At 44.8% G+C, this 19,909-nt stretch overlaps 1 protein-coding gene across 1 annotated transcript in view; it reads left to right on the top strand.

Annotated features, from left to right (window-relative positions):
- Positions 1–18,952: 18,952 nt before the first annotated feature.
- Positions 18,953–19,909, top strand: part of lmx1bb (LIM homeobox transcription factor 1, beta b) — a gene marked incomplete at its 5' end in the record, with an annotated part of 8,331 nt that continues 7,374 nt past the window's right edge. The window contains one exon of the mRNA XM_017417145.2: positions 18,953–19,241. Within this exon, the coding sequence (XP_017272634.2) occupies positions 18,953–19,241 (289 nt within the window). The remainder of the gene's footprint in view (positions 19,242–19,909) is intronic.

The following is a 19,909-nucleotide window of genomic DNA, read 5'->3' as shown; positions in this document are numbered from 1 at the left end:
TCCTTTTCAGTGGCATTCAGCATCTTCCGAGACAAATGAGAACATTAGCCACAGAGCAACAGAAGTAACAAAGGCTCAATAATGTGTCTGACTGTCTCGGTAAAGACAGTGTGGTTCTGTGTGTTTTCTGTAGAGCCGTAGGATTTCTAGCCCTATGACGGATGTGTTAGTTAGAGGGGCAGCATTAGCCGTAATGCTGTTAGCATGTAGCCATGTGAGTGATGTGCTAGTTAGATGCCCAGCAGTAGAGCTAATGGTGTTAGCGTGTTGAGCCTTCAGAGGGATGCAATCGGTTAGGCTGTGATGGATGAGTGTCGTGCTGCAGAGGCCTGCAAGCCTCCTCATTCGCCGCGCTGTCAGCTTCTTAAGTGGACGTGCACAATTAGCGCTGAAATCAGAGACTGCTTAATCTGATCGTTGGCTTAACATTCAGTAGGAAAAATGTCTCATCTGGCTGCTGGTGAGTGAATGATGGCCACTATAAAAGCAAGACTCAAAGCAGTGTAACAGAGAGAGGGCACTGATACACATCTTTCCCATTCTGAATTCCTGCAGATTTACAGAAAATAGTACATCCCCCTGAAACTCGGTCTCAATTCTAAAAGAAAAAAAGATACAGTCTGGGTTGGAAGCACTTTGACCTGTTAGACAACTTTCCAATTTTGCAAATTAAAAAAGAAAACAAAAGAATCCCAAATAGATTCATCATCACTACTATTCATTGCTGTCAGATAAGTGACAGGCCAGACAGGCGTTGTTATACGTGTCATAAAAAACAGCAGAGCACACATTCCGCTTTGAGGTAAGAGGGCACGAGTTTCAGCCAAACACACTTAAGCATGCGACATATTCACACATCGCCGACTTTCCAAAACAAACACGAGTATCAAAGGCAGACGAGCTCCGCTTCTGTGATCTACGTCAGCTCAACAAAACCTGTTCTCACTTGACCCGGCACTCTGCACAGACACAGAGCTGTCATTAATGGCCTGATTATCACCGAGACTGCAATGAAAGCAACCACAAATTAGGCTGTTAGGCATTTTGTCATTCCTTGATGAGCCTGTCTAGGTTTGATGTCAAAAGGGAAAACAAAAGTTAAGAAGAATTTTTTTTTCCACCCTTGAAACAGTTTATTTGCTACTTGTTGCTTTTCGCCCTTGACTAAGAATTGATTATAATGAAGCTTCCAGTTGTGTGGCATTGTTTAAAGGTTTTTAGACCTTTTATTTTTATATTAGCTTTAAGGACAGCATGAAAAAAAAAAAACAATTTCCTTTCAAACTGTGGCAATCATTAATCTGCTGCAATTTTTTTGCCCTCCTCCTCTTGCATCACTGGTGCTTTCAGAGGAGCACAGACCCTCTCGGCCAAATCTTAGTCGCATGAGCACACAGGAGACATGTTTCTCCTCCAGTCGTGTATAAAAATCATTGTCCTTATCAGCTGAGATGAGACGGGGAGCGAAGCTGAGGAGGATTCCTCTCGGAGCCGAAAATGTAATTTTTCTGTAATAGTTTATGATTCATTCCTCCACCTTTGACTAAATAATGAGGGATGACAATTAGAGCAGGCCCTGGGAGTAGAAATCAAAGGGGCTGAGATCCCCCCCCCCCGCCCCCCGGCAGAGCCGGGCTTGTCTGAGAGCGCTTCCAGCAAACAGGATCCAGATGTCGAGGTCCGTGCTGCCATAGGCTGCTGCTGCCACTGCTCCCGCCTGCCACAGCCGCACAACAGGCTCTTTCTGCCAGCTAGCAGCCAGCCAGCCAATCTCTCAACTTTGCAACCATATCAGGAGCCTCTCCCGGTGAGAGCCTGAGACAGAGGCCCCCCAGTCCAAATAAAAGAATTCCAGCTTACAGCAGTCACGATGTAGTATCATTTCTCCATGCTGTGATTTATCTCTGCATCGGCTTGTGTCTGTACCCGCTTTTTCTTTCGCTCGTCCTCTCATGCATGTCTCTGTGCAACAATGCAAAGTCCAAGTTAATAATGCAAACTGGCTTTTAATTGATGCAACATTCGGTTGTTACCAAAACAGATTTACTTATTTACAAGCCTCGTTCGGGGAACTTTTTTCTTCTCCAACCGTTCTGAGATTGCCAGTGATTTAATGCGTCTGTCGGTGAACAGGAGGAGGTGGTGAGGACAAGGGGATGGCGTTGTCACTCATCGCTGCGGCTGAATCAATGCTCCAATGTGGCAGAGAAAAGGCCAGCGGAGCGCTATTGATATGTTTAACAAATTAGCCCTGATGACGGCAGGTGTGATTGTTGAGAGCGGATCCGGGGTCAGCTCGTCATATGGTGGCTAACAGACACGATATTGCTGCGTGTCCTGATCTCTCCATTCCCTCACAATGGCATTAGGGGCACCCCAGGGAAATAAAGAGTCCCACTCCCCTATCCCCAGTGCTCTTCAAATTAACTCCCCAGAAGGTTAAGCTCCCTGATTCATAATTATTCAAGCCCACCACCGCAGCCACCAGCAGCCCCTCTCCACATCCCACTCCCCAGCCCCTCTCTTTCACTCACTCTGCCACTTCTCCTGAGTGGCACTTGGCTTTTTGTGGGAAAGCCCAGGAATTAGATTAACTAAGCCTGACCTGTGAATGCACAGCCAGATGACGGGAGCGGGATTGGACTTGATCTCTGCCTGTCTAGCTGTCTCTCTATTCAATCTAGCTGTCTGTCTCTCACACGGTGCGTTATTGCTTGTGAGCGTCCCTATGGATGAGACATTTTCAGCCGCCGCTATTCTGCGGATTGCATATATGGGCCTCAGAGGAGCGGCCAGTGTCGAGAGCACATCTCACTTGCACAGACATGATTTGAATGATGCGAAGCATGATTGCCCTTCAGTTCTCCCTATGTGGGCTTGTGACCGTCTCAGTGCCGGTTTTCTCATTAAATGAGTTCAGCGTAGTAAACAAAACAGTGACTGTAAAGCATGAATAGAAGGCTTTGAAAGCTGTAAAAGGAATGACAAAAAATATATTACCATAAACAAAATATGAGGCTCTCTTTTTAAGAGGAGTCTTCGGTTTCTGTTTATGATTTTAAAAGGATTCTAGTTAGTTAAAAGCAGCCTATTTACACACAATAAAGTTGCTAATGAAGGCAATTTCATTGTGAATATGATGCACATGATTATCCCTGCTTTACTGATATTTCTGCGTGTAAGGAAAACACCCCAATGCCTACAAAAAAGAAGGAAAAAAAAAAAGAAACGAGCGGAAATTAACCTCAGTGGTTTCCTTGTGACCTGCTTAAATTACACCAATGCAGTGCTGCTCGTTAGGTCATGTATTATCCTCTGTTAATAGTTGTCACCATTCTCAATCAGTGCAGAACTTCCACTGAGGAGCTCCGTGCCTCTTAGGCCAATTGGGCTCCTCAGGAGGAAGGTGTAATGTAATGAGGGACCGCTCTGACTGCGGGCCAGGCTCCTTTCGCTACGATCACGTAATTAATCTCCCGATTCTCCCTCTCATCATGTCCTGACAGATACATTTGTGTTTGGTGCATAATGGTGAAGAGTTTTGGACTTGGTGCTTTGTGTCTCTGTTTTGGGAAGTGTTCATAAAAGCCCATTCCTTTGCAGGCTACAGAGGCTTACATACAAAACAACACTCCCTTTGGGCCCTATTAGGGAGACAAAGAGAAACACACACTTCTCAAGCAGGTACCCTAATAATATGTCGGCAATTTAGATAATGACTGGGAGTGAGATAAACTGAAGTGTGTATTACAGGTAATTGGATCTGCAGTGTGTTGGCTATCTTAGCACGAGTGGTGAATTGGGTTTTGTTTTTTCCAGCCCACAAATGGCTCTCAGAGATGGGCTGTCAATGATTACTATTGTTACGCTGACCAGGATATGCATCTGAAATGGCTGATGTGAGATATTTTAGTCGCTCAGATGGGCAGAAATCCTCAGAGCCTGAAGCCGTTCAGACTTTAGAAATCGAGCTCAGGACGGTTCTGTTTTCCCTCCAAATCCCAGGCGCTCGCCCGCTCCTCCATTTAGTCATATGATGACAAATACAACACCGGTGGCTGTCTGAATGATCACGTTAAGAGTTTTCTTTTTTCCTTTTTTCCCTTTTTCCTTTGAGGTGAACCCTAGAAAAGTTGGAGCCATAATGAGAGTTGTCAAGCAGGTGAAGGGAAGCAGGGAGGATAGCAGGCAGCGGGAGCCACACAAGGGGGCCTTTGGGGGCCTGGTGGGCTGGATCTCCTTGGCCTTTAAAGAGATTACCTTGGCAGTGTAAGAAGAAGTTCTACTCAGAGGATTATAGAAAGATAGGCCAACCAGCCTATTACCAATACTGCAGGGGACCCTCACAAGCTTCATTAATAATCTGATGATGAATCACTACTTCAATTGGACCTTTATAGCTGTTGCCTGATCCCAACTTCCATCTTTTCAACTCCACTCTTTATGGGCAGGTAGTTTGTTTTTATTCCTCGCAATAATCATTTTCTTTAATTGATTAAGTTTATTATTTCGCGAAGAGTGGTTTTAAATCAACGGCAACAACGCAATTCCAACGTGATGGCTTTTCACAGAGGCATTGCCTTCAATCAAAATGCTTAATTCCTTCCTCGCTCAGATATGTCCAGAAGAGTAAAAGTGGTGTGGGTTTTAAGACGAGACGCGGGGTCAGATTTTTCCCACTCTTAATTAGATGAGAGATGGTCTAATTAAATCAAATTCATTATCCTCAGCTCCAGAAATCAAGAGGCTCTGTTGGAAATAAGGTTAGGCTCCCCCTCATCCATCATGGCCTAACTAACCAATTTACAGGCCAGCCGTTTGCATGAGGCATTATTACCTTGTCATAAATACTTACCTTTAAAATCCTCGAATCAAGCCGTGATATGCTGAGCTTTTATCACATTAGTTTGCGCTACTGTGTCAGCCTCTTTCTGCTTAAGACAAAGTGGGTCCCGAATAATTGTATTAGCCACATAAAGGCGGAGACAGTGCAAACGACTGCTATTTAAATCTGGCTGATAATTCTGTATAATTAAGATATAGCACAGTTCCTTGCATGAAAAAAGGGGCCGAGGGCTTTTTCTGTGGTGGAACAATGAAAAGAAAAAAATAAGCACTTTTTAAAGCAAATGACGCATCCCAGACTGACAAATCCCTCCTGCGTCATACATGCCCATAAACAATTCTAATTTCAGCCATGTTTGCTGCTTTAGCTGCGTCTGAGACCTGCTATCGCTAACTATACGCTCGTCCACGGTGTCTCACTCCCGCAGCTGCAAGTCACTCCGCATCTTTTGTCTAGGAAAGATAAAAAGCCTCCATCATGATTATTCAGTCCAGCCGAACTATCGGAGACGACGAGCTATTCATCACGTGGCTCGCCTTTCATATTACTGATGCCAAAAATGATTACAATTCCTATTTAATAAACTGTCGTCGCTCTGTTTGGCAGTTGATATCGTGGCATATTTACATCTGATTAGCGCAGGTGGAGAATGTGAATAGTTTCTTAAGGATGTGAGAATGCGGTTGCTTTAAATTTATATCAGGCCACCAAATGGCCACAAGTCCCTTTAAATGCCACTCAGTGACTGAGCCATATTCTCAAACACATGAGGCCTGTCTTCTGATCTGTGTTGGAAAGTGAATTAGTAGGCTCGATTCTAAAGCCGGTGATGGCAACGGGTTGAGGGCGGTGATTTGTTGGCAGCGTATATTACAGCCCACGGTCAGGAAGGAGGGATCAGAGAGGCGTGTGTGTGTGTGTGAGAGGGATAGGACAGGGGGCCTTATCACTCAGTGTTTACTCACAGTAAATTGAGTTGAAATAATAGTCTTTCTCCGAGGCCAAACAATGGAGCGGGCTGTGGGCCGAGGGCTCAGGCTGGTGCAGAGCTGGCCTGCGCCACTTCAAAATGAAAGGCTGAGCCCGAGGCCACGGAGGCAAGGCGTGGAGGGGAGCGGGGGGGCAAAGGGGATCCTTTATGTGGACAGCTACACCAGTCATGGAGCAGACACCCCTCTGACAGGCACCTGGGCAGGACAACGGGGCGAGAGAGAGGAGAGCATAGCTGGGTAGGACGGGGGTGGAGTGATGAGGCCTCGGGGCTCTGTCATTAAGTTGGTGGCGAAAAAAGGAAGATGACTGCCCCGAGGACAGAGATGCGACAGGTCTCGATGGGACAGCAACCGCGACCCCTCGCTCCCCTGGGTCTGCACGGGGACTGGTGGGACGTGTCGCTCTGTTAGCCCCCCCCCCGCCTCAGCACGCCGTTCATAACCTCTGGCTATGAGTAAGCCAGGAGCCTAACCTGCTGAGAGGCAGAGTGTGTAAGCAAGAGGCAGGCGCAGAGAGCGTATCCATGTATGGACCCTCCTATGTCATTGTTTGTGTGTGTGTGTGTGTGTGTCTGTGTATGCTTCAGCTGCACCTCAGCTCTGCCTCTTCCCCTTCATTTATCATTCGGCAACATAAAGTGCTGCCACAGCATTATAGAAACAGCTGCTTTTTGCAGACGGCCACAGAGAATGGGGCTGCTCCCCGGCACACAAAGACACTCCTGGACCCAAAGAGAGTGGAAAATTGGAGGGTGAATGCGAACCTTTTTCCTTGCTGAGAGGGCTGACAAAGGGTGTCACTGTGGCGGGAGACACTGTCATCACATCTGAAGACAAATAAGGATCCATATCGACCGAGTCATGTGTACAATTGAGGCAGGGGCACCAGCGAGACCGGCCTTGTTTGCAGCTAAACATGCAGAACTACAGCTGCTGTGCATCATATTCTCCTGAGAATTCATATCAGCCTCTTTAATTAAACCATAAATGCATGAATCATCTGAGTCGAGGCATCTGTATGTATTTCTGTGCACTTCAGCACAATACAGTGTCAGTTTATTGAGTCCAGAGCCGAAGTGAAGACAATGAACCGTGTCAGGGCTCTGTTAGGGGTCATAATGCAGTCACTGAAGGGTTGTGGCTAAGGCCACGGAGCTGAGTCGAGGTGAGCGCCGCGGGGCCATGCAGATACGCTGTCAGTTGCTCCGCGGAGAGCACGGACGTGCTGTGCCATGCTTCGCCATTCCACCTCGAGCCTTAAAGGCTCTGTGTGGAGTAAAGGGAATTTTGTCAAACCTGTTCTCTTCCAGCTGGGGAGATGAGATTTTACACTCCGCCAACCACATGACAGAGAAACGCAGAGTCTGTGTGTGTGTGTGTGTGTGTGTGTGTGTGTGTGTTGTGACTACGTGTGTGGTTGTGTGGGAAAGACAGAGGAAAGTCGAGAAAAAGAGCAGCGAGGGCATCAGTTAGTTTTTTTGCCAGACCTCCTGGGGCAATGTGCAGGCTCAGATACTTTAAGACACGAACAAAATAGTTTCACAGTAACTCTAGTTGATACAATGGAGAGAGAATTTCCCTTTCAAAATGAAGCACACAAACACTCACGTATACACGAAGCAGGTTGCAACAAGCATAGACAATTCGTTTATTGTTCTCTTAAAGTCAAACAACACTGAGTAACTATTTGGCTGTAAATGCTGTGACATATCTGACCTGGTCTGTGGTCTTCACATTGGAAAACTCTTCATTTTTTAAGACATTTTTATTTTACAAACAGCATTCCTGCATTTAAAAGTTCCCATATAGATAAAATTAGCATGTTATAAAACATGTAATATATTACAGAATTTATTTAGAGGCCTAAGAAATGTATATCACTCACTGCCTTTCATGCCAGAGTTTTGTACGAAAATCTTTTTTGGCATTTTAGCCAATTTGGTCCAAACATTGTTACACTTTCATGGATCTCATGCGCTATCGCAAGATGTCACACTCAGAGTATGTTTTGTGAATGGCTCTCAGCTACGACTGCATCAAACTTTGACACAATTTCCAGTAAATTGATAGAATTATAGCCATTTTGTGTCTGCTAAGGTGAACTGGCTGAACTGGATTGGCTTCAAAGGATACCCAGTCGAACGTATACATCCGCTGATTTCCTGAAAGTTTCATTGAAATCCTCCTGACTGATTCACACAATATATATTTTACTAACAGGCAGACACACAAACACATTCACGCGCACACAGGCATGGGCAAATCATTATCTCCCGCCCTCTGCGTTTCGTCGGCAGGTGACAATTATTAGAAGTTTGTGGCTTTCCTGGTTTGAGCTGTTAAGCTGTCCTCATGTATACCACGTGCCTTTTCTCCAGTTTTATTAATAAGAACAAATCCTAGTAAATATATATTTAGGGTACTTTTATAGTGTGTCTGATGTATCTGCTCTAGGCCATCTGAAGACTGTTTTATATATTTTAAAATGCTGGACCTTAGTCGGGTCAAAGGTGACTCCGTGAATCATCTGAGTTAAAGCGGGAAGTGCATTCTTTAATTCATCCTTCTGTATAAATTCATCACTTTTATATCTCACTCCCTTCGTCCAGGCCAGACAAGCTTAAATCAATCCATCTGTAAAAGTACATCTATTAAAAAAAAAAAAAAAAAAAAAAAAAGAGAGAGAGACCTTATATCTCTGAGGAATTTGTAGGTGGTCTGAAGACTGATGGTATTTAGTGAAACAGCAGGTTTTGGGTTTGCTCTGCGGTGTGTGTGCGCCCCTCTGTCTGTTTGACACATTCCAACACCGCACCCCTCTCCAAGGCTCCTAACTACCAGCCCGTCGCCATGGTTACAGCCACACATCCATTGCCAGCTCTTCACACTCAAAGACATATTTGTTTGGCTAGTGTAGCTACGCTCCTGACAATGCAACACGGCTTTTTTAGCACAACACCTGCTAATCACGGGATTTAGCTCTTTGAGGAGGACTGCTGATCAGATATTCAAATATATTATCTGAACGCTAAGCCCGATGTTAATCCCTGGCCCAGGGTCTTAAAGCATCCTGCCTTTCAATAACAGTGTTTATTTTTCATTTGCTTTCTCTTTTTCGCCCCCATCCTGCTCTCCCCTTTAAGAAGATGAATCCTTTAACAGATATAATAGGAGGGTTTTTTTTATAGGATGCAGCCCTTTGATGGTGATATAGATTTGCCTAGAGAGAGACAGATTATTATCTGTTTAGGTTTCTAGGCGTATCAGTCGGCCCATCAGATGCCACAAGCTAGTGATTTTCTTTTCTCTCTCTCCGTTTAAATAATTATGTTTGTAAGTATTAATTAAAGAGACATTTTGATTTCAGGACAGCTTCTTCACATGTCTCTTTTAGACGTGAAAAAAAAAAAATTGTTTTGTAGATTTCACGTGACTCAACATGTTTAATATTTTAGAGCTCCGTGTTCAATTATTCATTTCTTTTAAACACTTTTAGAGTATGTTTGCAGTACTGTTTCTTTTATCTTTTAACCTTGAATACTTAATATTATGTCATGTTCCACCAAGGCTTCGTGTGCTTACATCTTAATAAATAAGCCACAAATAAAATTCGATGCCACTTTTAAGGCCTTAAAGGGCATAACGTAAGTAATAAATTGTGTAAGTGTCGTTCGGACAGTTACTGCTGACAAAAGATTAATTAAAAAGCCTTCTCCAAATTGTGAGGATCCATTAATCCTAAATAAGAGTAAAATACACGTCACTTTTTTTTTTTTTTTTGTGCCAGACAAGCTGTTGTCTTTTTTTTTTTATTTCCTTTAGATTTCTTGGCTCTTTTCCCAGATGTTATCAGTTAACCGTGAGTCTGGACGGCTGAACAATAGCAACTGCAGGATATGAGTGACTCACTAAACTGGTTGTTAAAAAGAAAGAAAGAAAGAAAGAAAGAAAAAGCAGTTTAAAAAAAAAAAGACAATGAGACGAACATAATAATAATAAAAAAAAACTCATTTACGTCTGTGTAAAACGTCTCGGCAGTATTTATTGTGACTTCAAACGCTGCCTGCGTGGAACAGTCTGTTGCAACCGGTGGACCTCTTTCTTGTCCTTTCAGCGTTTTTCCGTCACGCTGTCTGTTGTCAGAGAATCAGAGGCGGCGGGATCACAAACACATGAATCCTCATCTTGTGAACAACATCTAATTCCTGGTTTCCTCACATTCCCTCCCTCCAAACTAATTTTGGGCTTAAAGTGATTCTCTGTTAAGTAAACAGAGACACCCCCCCACCACCACCCACCCCCTCATCTAACAGTCCTCCATCACAAGGATCTTCAGATCATCTCTGCCCATTAAAACCTGGGCAAACACTTTACTTCACACCAATATGCTAAAGACTGCTGGAAGAGAAAGAGAAAAAGGGCTTTTTCCCCCCGTTTTTTTTTTTTTTTTTTTTGGACTTTCCCAGATTGTCTCTCTTTCTCCTATTCTCCACTTTAATCCAGTATCTTTCAGCGCTGGTAAACTTCTCAAGCTGGACACTGCTCGGTTCGGGGTGGAAAGGGGTCAAGCTCTGCTGGCCTCTGCACAGAGCTGTGGAATTTTTCATTAGTGCACAGCTGGGTCACAAGTGGCTCCAAAGCCGTCTTAATATTGTGTAGGCCCACAGATTAGGAAGTGGAGAAAAGAAGCCAGAGCGTGATGCTCTCCACCAGACCCCGTCTTTGCATATTTGCAGACTTGTGCTTTAGAACACCTCATATTACTGTTTGTTTTATTTCTTAGACCCAGAACCTCTGGGTCAATAGTAATTATAAAGCCCTCCAATCCAAATGCTGTTTTTTAACCATTGCGGCGCTGTATCTGCAAGACAAATCAATTTTTTTTTCCACACTAAAGAAAATAATGTGGAGCGGATGCTGTATTTTTTTTTTTTTTTTTGACTGGACAGGATTTCTGCAAAGGTTGCACAAACAATATTACTTGTCGCAAACACTTGTGTCAATATTTATTAAAAAAGAATAACTATTGTGTTTGAGTTGGGACGTTAAAATCGGCCAAACTTTAATTTTGAGCTAGGCAGGAGCTATTAAACCTACTTTCATAAGGAATAATTCCATACAGTGGCTCAACAGCAGATCTCATACGATAGTGCAAGATGTCATTCTCAGAGATATCACAGTATTAGAATATTTGTTGTGAACGACTCTCAGCTACTACCACCTCAATTTTTAGCTTAATAGCTGTAAAATTGACTAAGTTATAGTCATTTTTGAGTTGATTAATGTTGATTAAATGGGGTGGCCATCTTAAATTAGATTGACTCTAAAAATTAATCTGTTATAGATGTAAGTCCGATTATTAGGTTCTGAAAGTTTTATTAAAATCTGTTTGGTAGTTTATGAGATATTTTGCTAACAGACAGACAAAGCTGACTGCAAATAGTTGATGTCAAAATTTTAAACAAAGACTTGTGCAGGATATTAGCCCTCAGAGTATGTGTCGGGGATCAGTCTCAGCTGCTACCTCGCCAAATTTTAGCTCAGTGTCACTAAAATTGACTGAGTTGGAGCCATTTTTGTGTTTTTTAAGGCCAAGTGGCTGCGGCGGCCATCTTGGATCAGGTTGAGTCCAAAAGTTAAACAGCTGTAGATGAAAATCCAACAGTTATTTTTTTGCGTGTTTCATTCAAACTTGCGCGCTGGATCATGAGATATTTGGCTAATAGCAAGACAAAGACACATGCACGCAGACACGAGCAACAAACACAATCCTCCGCCATCACCGTCCGACGGTGGGCGCTTTTAAACCCCCGCTTCAGACTACAGGCTAATTCACAGGTTTCTAATTTATTTGTCCAAAACATTAAAAAAGCTCTATGAGAACAGGTAAACCAATAAGCAGGAGACGAACCAAAATATCCACCCGCCCCCTCCAAAAAAAATAAAAATTTCTCCTCGGTTCATAATTTCTTCCCAGATGCTGTTGCGCCGAGTGCGCGAGCGTGCTGTTTGTTCTGGGCTTTAAAAACTGAGCCTAAATGTGATGTTGCGCTCATTTTACATCGTCAGGAACAGCAGCTGTCCAAACAGCATCGTGTGTGCTCGCCTGCTTACTCTTGTATTTAGATGTGTACTTAGCCTCCTCCGCTGCCCAATACACTGTCCTTTTCACTCCACCAGCTTTGTTCTACCTGTGTGGCTGCCGGGGATTATTTCCACACCGTTTTCCTGTAGCGGTTCATTAGGGAAGACGTGCGACGGAGGACCAACGGGGCCTGGTGATGTGAGGCTGTTCTCCCGCTTTGGGAGCTGGGCATGGCGCTGATCTAAATATGGCCTGCTGCTGAAAGGTGAGAGGCGGGCGACTGAAGGTGCGCGCGCGTCCGTTTGTCAAAAAGATCTCCCGAACCACCTGGGAAAGTTTCATGAAACTCCTGGAAATTAATCCTTGGGATTGCGTCCACAACTTCTCTGTTTTCGGGACCAAGCCAATTCAAGATGGCCGCCACAGCTAACCTTAGCTTACAGGACATCTCAGCTTTGAAAGCTTGAACTCCACCCTCTCTTCTTTGTGAATTGAGAAAGTCCAGTTGTTTCTCTTGGTTGTTTTTATCCTTTTTTGGCCTTCGCCAGCACAGAAATGACTTTAGCTCCGTAGCTCATGATATAACGTTGATTTTAAGATACTTTTCTCAACATGAGCTGATTGTGTAGTAGTTGAAAACACTGCTGCGAAAGGTGGCGGGTGATATGCATTTGTGTGGCTTTTATGTTTCAAGTGGTCCAGTTTGACTTTAATCCAACCGTGTTTATTTAATAAAACAAATCTTTGTTTCAGTGGTCCTATTAGAAACGATGAAAAATAGGTGCACAATTTGCCTCTATATTTCCTGTGTGTTTTTGAGGTCAACTGGAAATCAAGATGCAAAACCAAATTCCTCCTTTGCTGTTTATGCAGGTTTTAAGTAAACTGTGAACCCTGGAAAGAGATCCTATCGATGGCGATGGAAGGGTTTTGGATTTCTTTTTGCAGCTGTGCAGTGTACTGATACGCACGGATCAGCCTGGGATGTCCGTCTGGCCGGAGGCCGGTCCGATGAGCTGCGCATTCCAGCTCACTGGAACTCAACGAGAGGGGCCGTAATTATTTTCACAACGGCCGACATGTGGGCTAGACTACCCGGTTCGTGCCGACTGTAACCGGCACGGCCTTCCAGCTTCAGCGTTGCTCCATTCAGCAGCTATTACTAAGTGCGCTCCCTCCGAGGGGCAGGGCAGGTGCGTGCGCACGCTCCGACCCATCGGACACGTTTACGCGATTATCTTCGCTACGCCAAGTGCAATCAGGTCGTCTCATTCCTCCCCTGTGAGCACGCAGGCAGGCCGGTGCTCGGCTTCAACGCGGGGAACCGGCAGAACCCTGTGGCCAGAGCTGCGTGATGAAGAAGGCACCTTTGGGCCATTAGTGGTGTACACATCTCCCGTTAATGTGTTTTACTTTTACCTGCTGGGAGTTTAATTAAAAAACAAAGAGCCTCAATTTAAAGGCCATTATTATGCTAATGTAGTAAGCAAGGGATGGTGATTAAGCAGCTTTTAGAGCTGACTGGAGCTGGCCCTTGGGAGCGGAAGGATGGCACTTTTTATTTAGCTTCATTACTCTCCATGAATCTGTGCTGCAAAGAGAAATGCTGATACAATGAAAGCAGGTCAGCCTATGAGCGAGCATCATCCCAGACACTTTCTGTTTGGCACTTACTTCTCATACGGGCTTAGAGTGGGAGCAGGAAAATGACTCTTATCTGCTTTTTTTTTTTTTTTTAACAAACCAGTTGCTTTGATGCACAACCCTCTCTCTGCTTTTCTCATCAGAGCCTCTGCAAGCAATCAAACACTTGTATTAGCAGAACTCAGGCCCCTTTTCTTAGGGGAGTGTGGTCAACATCCAGCGCCTGCTGCATGAAGAGGACAGCAGAGTCATACATAACAAAGTAATTTTCGTGACGTTGAGCCACAGCCGAAGACGTCTGTTCGTCCACGTGAAGCGAAACATCTGGGGATCAAATGTTTTCCTTTCACCGCCCGTGCTCGTCGTTTTTGCTGCCGTGAAGTAATTTTTGAGCACACGAGGAGCTGGGAAGCGGCCGATCGACGCCCTGGAGGTTGCCGCTGTGAACAAGCCGACAAACAGAACACGACTGCTCATTAAAGTCTGGAGCGAGAAACGATTCAAGAAACAGAAACAAAACCTTTTATCTAGTTTAGTTTGTCCAAGTTTACGCTGTGCCCATCAGAACGAAATCAAAGAAAAATCCTGCATTAAAAATGTTACAGATACAACAGTAATTCCATTTAAACCTCACCAAAACTCTAAACAAAAAAGGAAAAAAAAACATTTATTTTGACTATAAATCAGTATCAGCATTGCTAGATTATAATAGCTTTTGCCTCATTTAAATTTTGATTTCACGGTAGCTAGAGGGGATACAAACTTAAAACAGTTTTATCTCCAACTGCAACTAAAAATGATCTCAATACGACTAAAGCCTCTGATCAAAAGAGGTACAATTAGGGCAGCACAATATAGCAAAAATGATTGATAAGGCAGTATCGGTGTATGCAAAGGATTCCAACAAGTTTGCACAAACTTCATGCAAAAAATGAAAAAAAATTGGCAGTCAAATGGACCCCCTTTTCTAAACGACTGCAATCAGCACATGGGTTCCTGTCACGTTTGTAACGACAGAACATAGGGGGTTATTGCATTGATCGCAAAAAATATCACAACAGCACGTTTTCCTAATATCGTGCAGCCCTCGTTATAATTATCTGTTAATCAGCTAAAAGATACACGGGCTGTTTGAGCTGTGCTCAGACTGTACACATAATAACAGAATTTTGTCTGGAAAAATCTCATATTTTGTGTGTTCAGAAATTAATTTGATTTCTGATAAACGTAGCAAAAACACTGCTGAGACTTAGAGTAGGAGGTGGCGTGGATGAAAGAACAGGAGCAGTAAAAATAGAAAAAGGTAAAAGTTGCAATCAGAAACATCATTTTGTCTGTTTACAGACGTTGACTGCTGTATTGTAGTCTTTGAGCAGGGCTCCAGTCTTTGTACCCATATAAGCGAGCTAAATTTTCATCCTTGTTCATCGTAGCTGTAGAGCCTCTCTGACCCAGTGGAAGAAGTTGAATGATCGTGTTATTCAAACCTCGTGAACGAGCCTGCTGCTAAAACGAAACGCTGATCAGTATCTGTTGAGAACAGATCAATTTGAGAAAATTCTGCCTTTTTTTTTTCGGTTTGTTTGTTTGTTTGTTTGTTTGTTTATGACCCCCCCTCACAGACCTCATCTCTCGCCTCTTCATGATTGACGTGGCCACAGGTTTCCTGCCTGCACACAAGAGCCCATCTTCAAAGTAATAGCTTACAGCTGCTGCTTGGATAATCCTCATCCTCTCTGTCTTTGAAGGGTTGCCGTGACATAATGGCCCTGCCTATTCTTCTCCTAAATTGTTATGGTATTTCTCAGAGTGTTGTTCAAAAGCAGAAAAAAAAAAGAAGGAGGGAAGGGGAGAGGGTGAGACTGTTGCACGTGTTGCTAAACGTTGCACGATTATCACAATCTCGCCTAGCCCTCCTATCCGTTTTCCCTCTCCCAGCCCTGTCCTCCCGATGCCTCGTGCTGCAGCAGGAGTTGGAAATGTTGGAGGAGAAATCGTTGGCGGCGTGTGGCGTGAGACTTAAGACGGTGTCATACTTGAAGTTGCGTTTAATCTGTTCAAAGGGAGGTCTCCGAAGTGTTCGGCTGGGGGGAAAAAAGAGAAGCGGAAGAGGAGCCGACGTCCCTCAGCTGCACTTTTTGTGCACCTCGGTTCATCAGACGTATAAAAGCACGCCGTTGTTTTCCTTCATAAAAGCTTTTTGGGGTTATTATTTTCTTCTGTTCCTGGCTGCTTTCTGTGCGTTTTCCGTGGCATTACAAGCCTCGGCAGTGTGATAATGTGCCACAGAGAGCAAGAAACGACTACAGGAGATGTAAGAAAGAGCAGACAGGGGATTACAGGTATGTGCACATAAGATTAAAAAAGAGGGACGTAATGATTCCTCTGGGATGGAGGTATGTGCTGAGATGGGCTCTTTTTTTTTTTTTCTTTTGTTTTTTTTCACCCTCTTCTCATTTATGAGTCCCGTTGAGGGGAGGACTGGGTAAATATTGACAGGTCTCTGCTTGAGATGCAGCCATTGATCCACGCAGGAGGGTCTCTTCACTTGATCTGTGCGCTCAGGTGTGAGAGGAGGAAAAAAAGGAAAAAAAAAAAAAGGCCAGAGCCGGGACGAGAGCTGTCACGCTGGTGGTCCCCCCCACCACCTTTGTGCTGCCCTGCTTACCGATGCAACACCGGGCGTCATGTTACCGAAGCGGGCGAAAGTAGATTTCAGGTAGTCCTGGTGTTCCCGGGATCAGAATTGGTAAATGATCAGCTAACCCACTTTCCGCCTGATTCGGTCACGCGCACTTTGAAATCTCTGCAGAGAGCGGAGGTGTCCCCGTCCCCGGCTAACGCCATCACCGGCCCCCTGTCTGTGTGTTTTTCTATTTATAAAATCATCGTTTACATCCTCCTCTCCGTCTCCTGTTGGCGCGTCGGCCCGGCGGCCTGCTCCACAAACCACTAATCAGGTAATGTTGGGGAGGTTGAATGGCGTGCCTCCCCCTGGTCAACCTTCACTGCTCACACAGTGGTGTTGTTTTAAAGAGCATTCTTTAGCAGCTGAACTTGGAAAGGTATTAAAGTGGGATTAGGCTCCTCCACAATCCACTGCTTGTGTCATTCAGGGAGTTTGTGTTCTCCTCTCCCCGCTGCCGCCTCCCCACTCCTCCTCTGTTTGATTGTGGCTAGCCGCAGGAGTGGGACTGACTGTGCCTTTCAAAGGCGAGGGGTAGGGTTAAATCCCTAGTCCACTGCTCCCTGCTAATTCTCCTTGTTCCTTAGAGAAGGATTTACTTCTGCTGCCAGCTTCTCAAAGGCCTTCTCTGCCCATCCGAAAAGTCGGCGTTGCCTTCCTGTGGAGGTGTGGTTGCCATAGAAGGGGCGTCATGCGTGGCCATTCCATCTGAGCCCCGCTGAGAATGGGGAGCGGGGACTGAAAACAGGCAGAAAGTCCGGATTAGGTCCGAGGACAAAGCGGGACAGGAAGATTCCAGAAGGGACGAATGGGAATTACAGCAGCAAAAATAATGCAAAGTGACAGAGAGGGGAAATAGAAAAATAATGGCTTACAAGATTAAACCCAGCGAGGAGAAAGAAGAAAGGGGACGAGGGCTGAATGAGAATGTTTTCATCTAGATGAGAAGATTTGAGAGAGCGAGGGAGAGAGAGAGAGAGAGAGAGAGAGAGAGAGAGAGCGGTTGTAGGTAAACGTGGAGTTCCGGGCGCATCGAAACCGTGCTAACAAGTCATTTCCTCAACTTTCTGCTCTCTTTCTGAGCCTAAGCCGCCGATCATTAGCTAAACATTCGAGTTTGATCAGGGAACTTGTCTTGACAGATTCATCACGTCGTTCTTCCTTATCCCAGCATGTAACACTCTAATCTCTCTAAAAAACCACATACACGTTTCTGAATCTTCACTTTCTTACCTGAAAAAGCATTCAAACTGAAGTTTCTCTCTCTCTCTCTTATTGGCTTTTTTTTGTTACTGAATTGCTTTTTTTTTTTTTAATTATTGACTAAACTTGGTGATTTGTTTAGAAGACAGAGCCAGGTTCACAGGTCACTTCAACAAGAACCCCGCATGTAGGAGAAACATGCCAACATTTCTTTTTGCAAGGGATTATCCTAGAGGATTTCCATAGTTCACTAATAATCTTCTTAACGTATTGTAATAAATAAAAGATTAAAGGATATTTTGAACCCTGAAAGTGCCAGCTTTGACATCTCTGTTGTTCTGCTGCAGTATGAATAAAATAAAATTAAAAAGATAATAAGACGCTCTGTTTGTCTTTTGCTGGCAGACAGAAGTTGTTATTTTTACGATAGTGGACGGATAGCTTGAAACTAGTGAAGTAGCCCGTTAATTGTTGTGTCGTAATGAAAACGACATAAAATGTAGCTCTCCTGATTTTGATCAGATGAGCAGAGTCAAGAACAAAAAGGCACGCCTCCAGCTGTCCATACACGTGTGAGCACCCCACACACACACATTATCAGGACTCAATCAGTACCTATAACCACATTAGCATGACAAAAACCGCCCTTTGGTTCCCTTGCTCTCATATTTACACATTATATTCATCGCTAGCGTTCATCCCTGTCGCGAACCGGCCGATGATGTCAACTGCTCTTCTCGCCGTCTCCCTCACAATGAGATAGATGCTCACCACAAACAGATAGGCGGTTGCCAGCTGTCTTCCAGACCAGGGCAAACACAGGAGCCGCTAATAAATCCAGCTTTACGGCCGGACAAGATCAACCGCACTCCCTGCCTTCTTGCTCCATTTAATGTGGCTTCTTTCTGAGCGACGGAGGACGAATTAAATGCCTCTCGGTCACCAATAAAACAATGCAAACATCTTCCCCTCCCCGAAGCACATAAAAGAAGATGGAGGTGTTGTCAGGGAAATGGTGATAGAGGTGGCGTCGCACCATAGAGGCATGATGTTAGACGCAGATAGATCTGAGATATGAACAGTAGCCAGCCATGAATCATGCTCTCTGATATGATATCTGATGCATATAGAGTGCAGTGATATGGAAGAGCTGAGTAATTTACCAACAAAGACTTGACTGGGATAGTCCTAGTTGGCGCTTCTTTGTTGTTTTTTTTTTTCTATTTACATTTGTAAGCCCATGACTGAGCTCCTTTTGGACTGCTGCAGAGCTGGACCCACCCTGAAATTTTAACAGATGAGTTGTTGCCAAAGGGGTCACTTCTTTTGCTGCCCGAAGGGGTCAACGAGCCAATTTCAAAAACCCCTTGATGGGCAGCTAAAGCTCCACTGAACCGCGGCAACAGACAATTAGAGGGAAAAGTAAATGCCCCTAATCCAGCAAAACGCTAAACATGTCTGTTTTACCTTTTTTTTTTTTTTTTTTTTGAAACGTTTGTCACTCGCATTTGTATCGTTTCAAACGGCACCCTCCTCCTTTCTGGCTCCGCAGGTTATTCGCGACCAAGTGCAGCGGCTGCATGGAGAAGATCGCCCCGACGGAGTTCGTGATGCGGGCCCTGGAGTGCGTCTACCACCTGAACTGCTTCTGCTGCTGCGTGTGCGACCGCCAGCTCAGAAAGGGCGACGAGTTTGTCCTGAAGGAGGGTCAGCTGCTCTGCAAGATCGACTACGAGAGGGAGAAAGACTTGCTCAGCTCCGTCAGTCCGGATGACTCAGACTCAGGTGAGCCCTCTGCACCCTCTCTCACACGGGAGTGAGAACAGCACCCCGGTGCGATCATCACATGGCACCGAGGTGTTGCATTCAGTAAGCGCCGTTCCATCGCAGCGGTAGTCAACATAGATGTCCTCCATCAGGAATCTAAATAAAAACCCACGAACTTTACTAAGATGTAACGAAAGAAGCAATTATTTTTCCCAAGACCTTTGAGGGTTTGCACGAAGCCCAAGGAGCGCAAAGCCTTTCGCTGCTTTTCAATGGCTGATTTTAAACGCCGTTCGTTCAAGCGAGGAGTGTGGGTTTACAGTAGGAAGAGGAAACGGGCCGAAGCCAAAGCCAAGCCAGCCTGTATTAATGGCTCTCCATGCGTGGGCAGGATCTGGTGCTGGAAAGAATTAAATTACTGTATCGCGATGAGTGACAGAGGGATTTGGGGCCTTTCTGCACTAAGCCCGCGCCTCCACTCTTATCAGCTCCAGCGCTCGTCGCCTATAGGCTGCGCACACGACGAGGCATCTCGCCAAGCCTCACTGTTCACTGCCATCTGGCTTACATTTAAACATGCACAAAAGCGGGCGAATTTGTCAAATACATCTGTGCCTGTGTCAACTTTTGTCAACTTGTGGGAATATTTGCTCTGTCTTGCCCCCCCCCCCACGCCCCCTCCAGCC

The sequence above is a fragment of the Kryptolebias marmoratus genome, linkage group LG1, assembly GCF_001649575.2.
Source record: "Kryptolebias marmoratus isolate JLee-2015 linkage group LG1, ASM164957v2, whole genome shotgun sequence".
Lineage (NCBI taxonomy): Eukaryota > Metazoa > Chordata > Actinopteri > Cyprinodontiformes > Rivulidae > Kryptolebias > Kryptolebias marmoratus.
The sequence above is the reverse complement of the archived record's forward strand: the minus strand, read 5'-3'. Positions and strand labels throughout refer to the sequence as shown.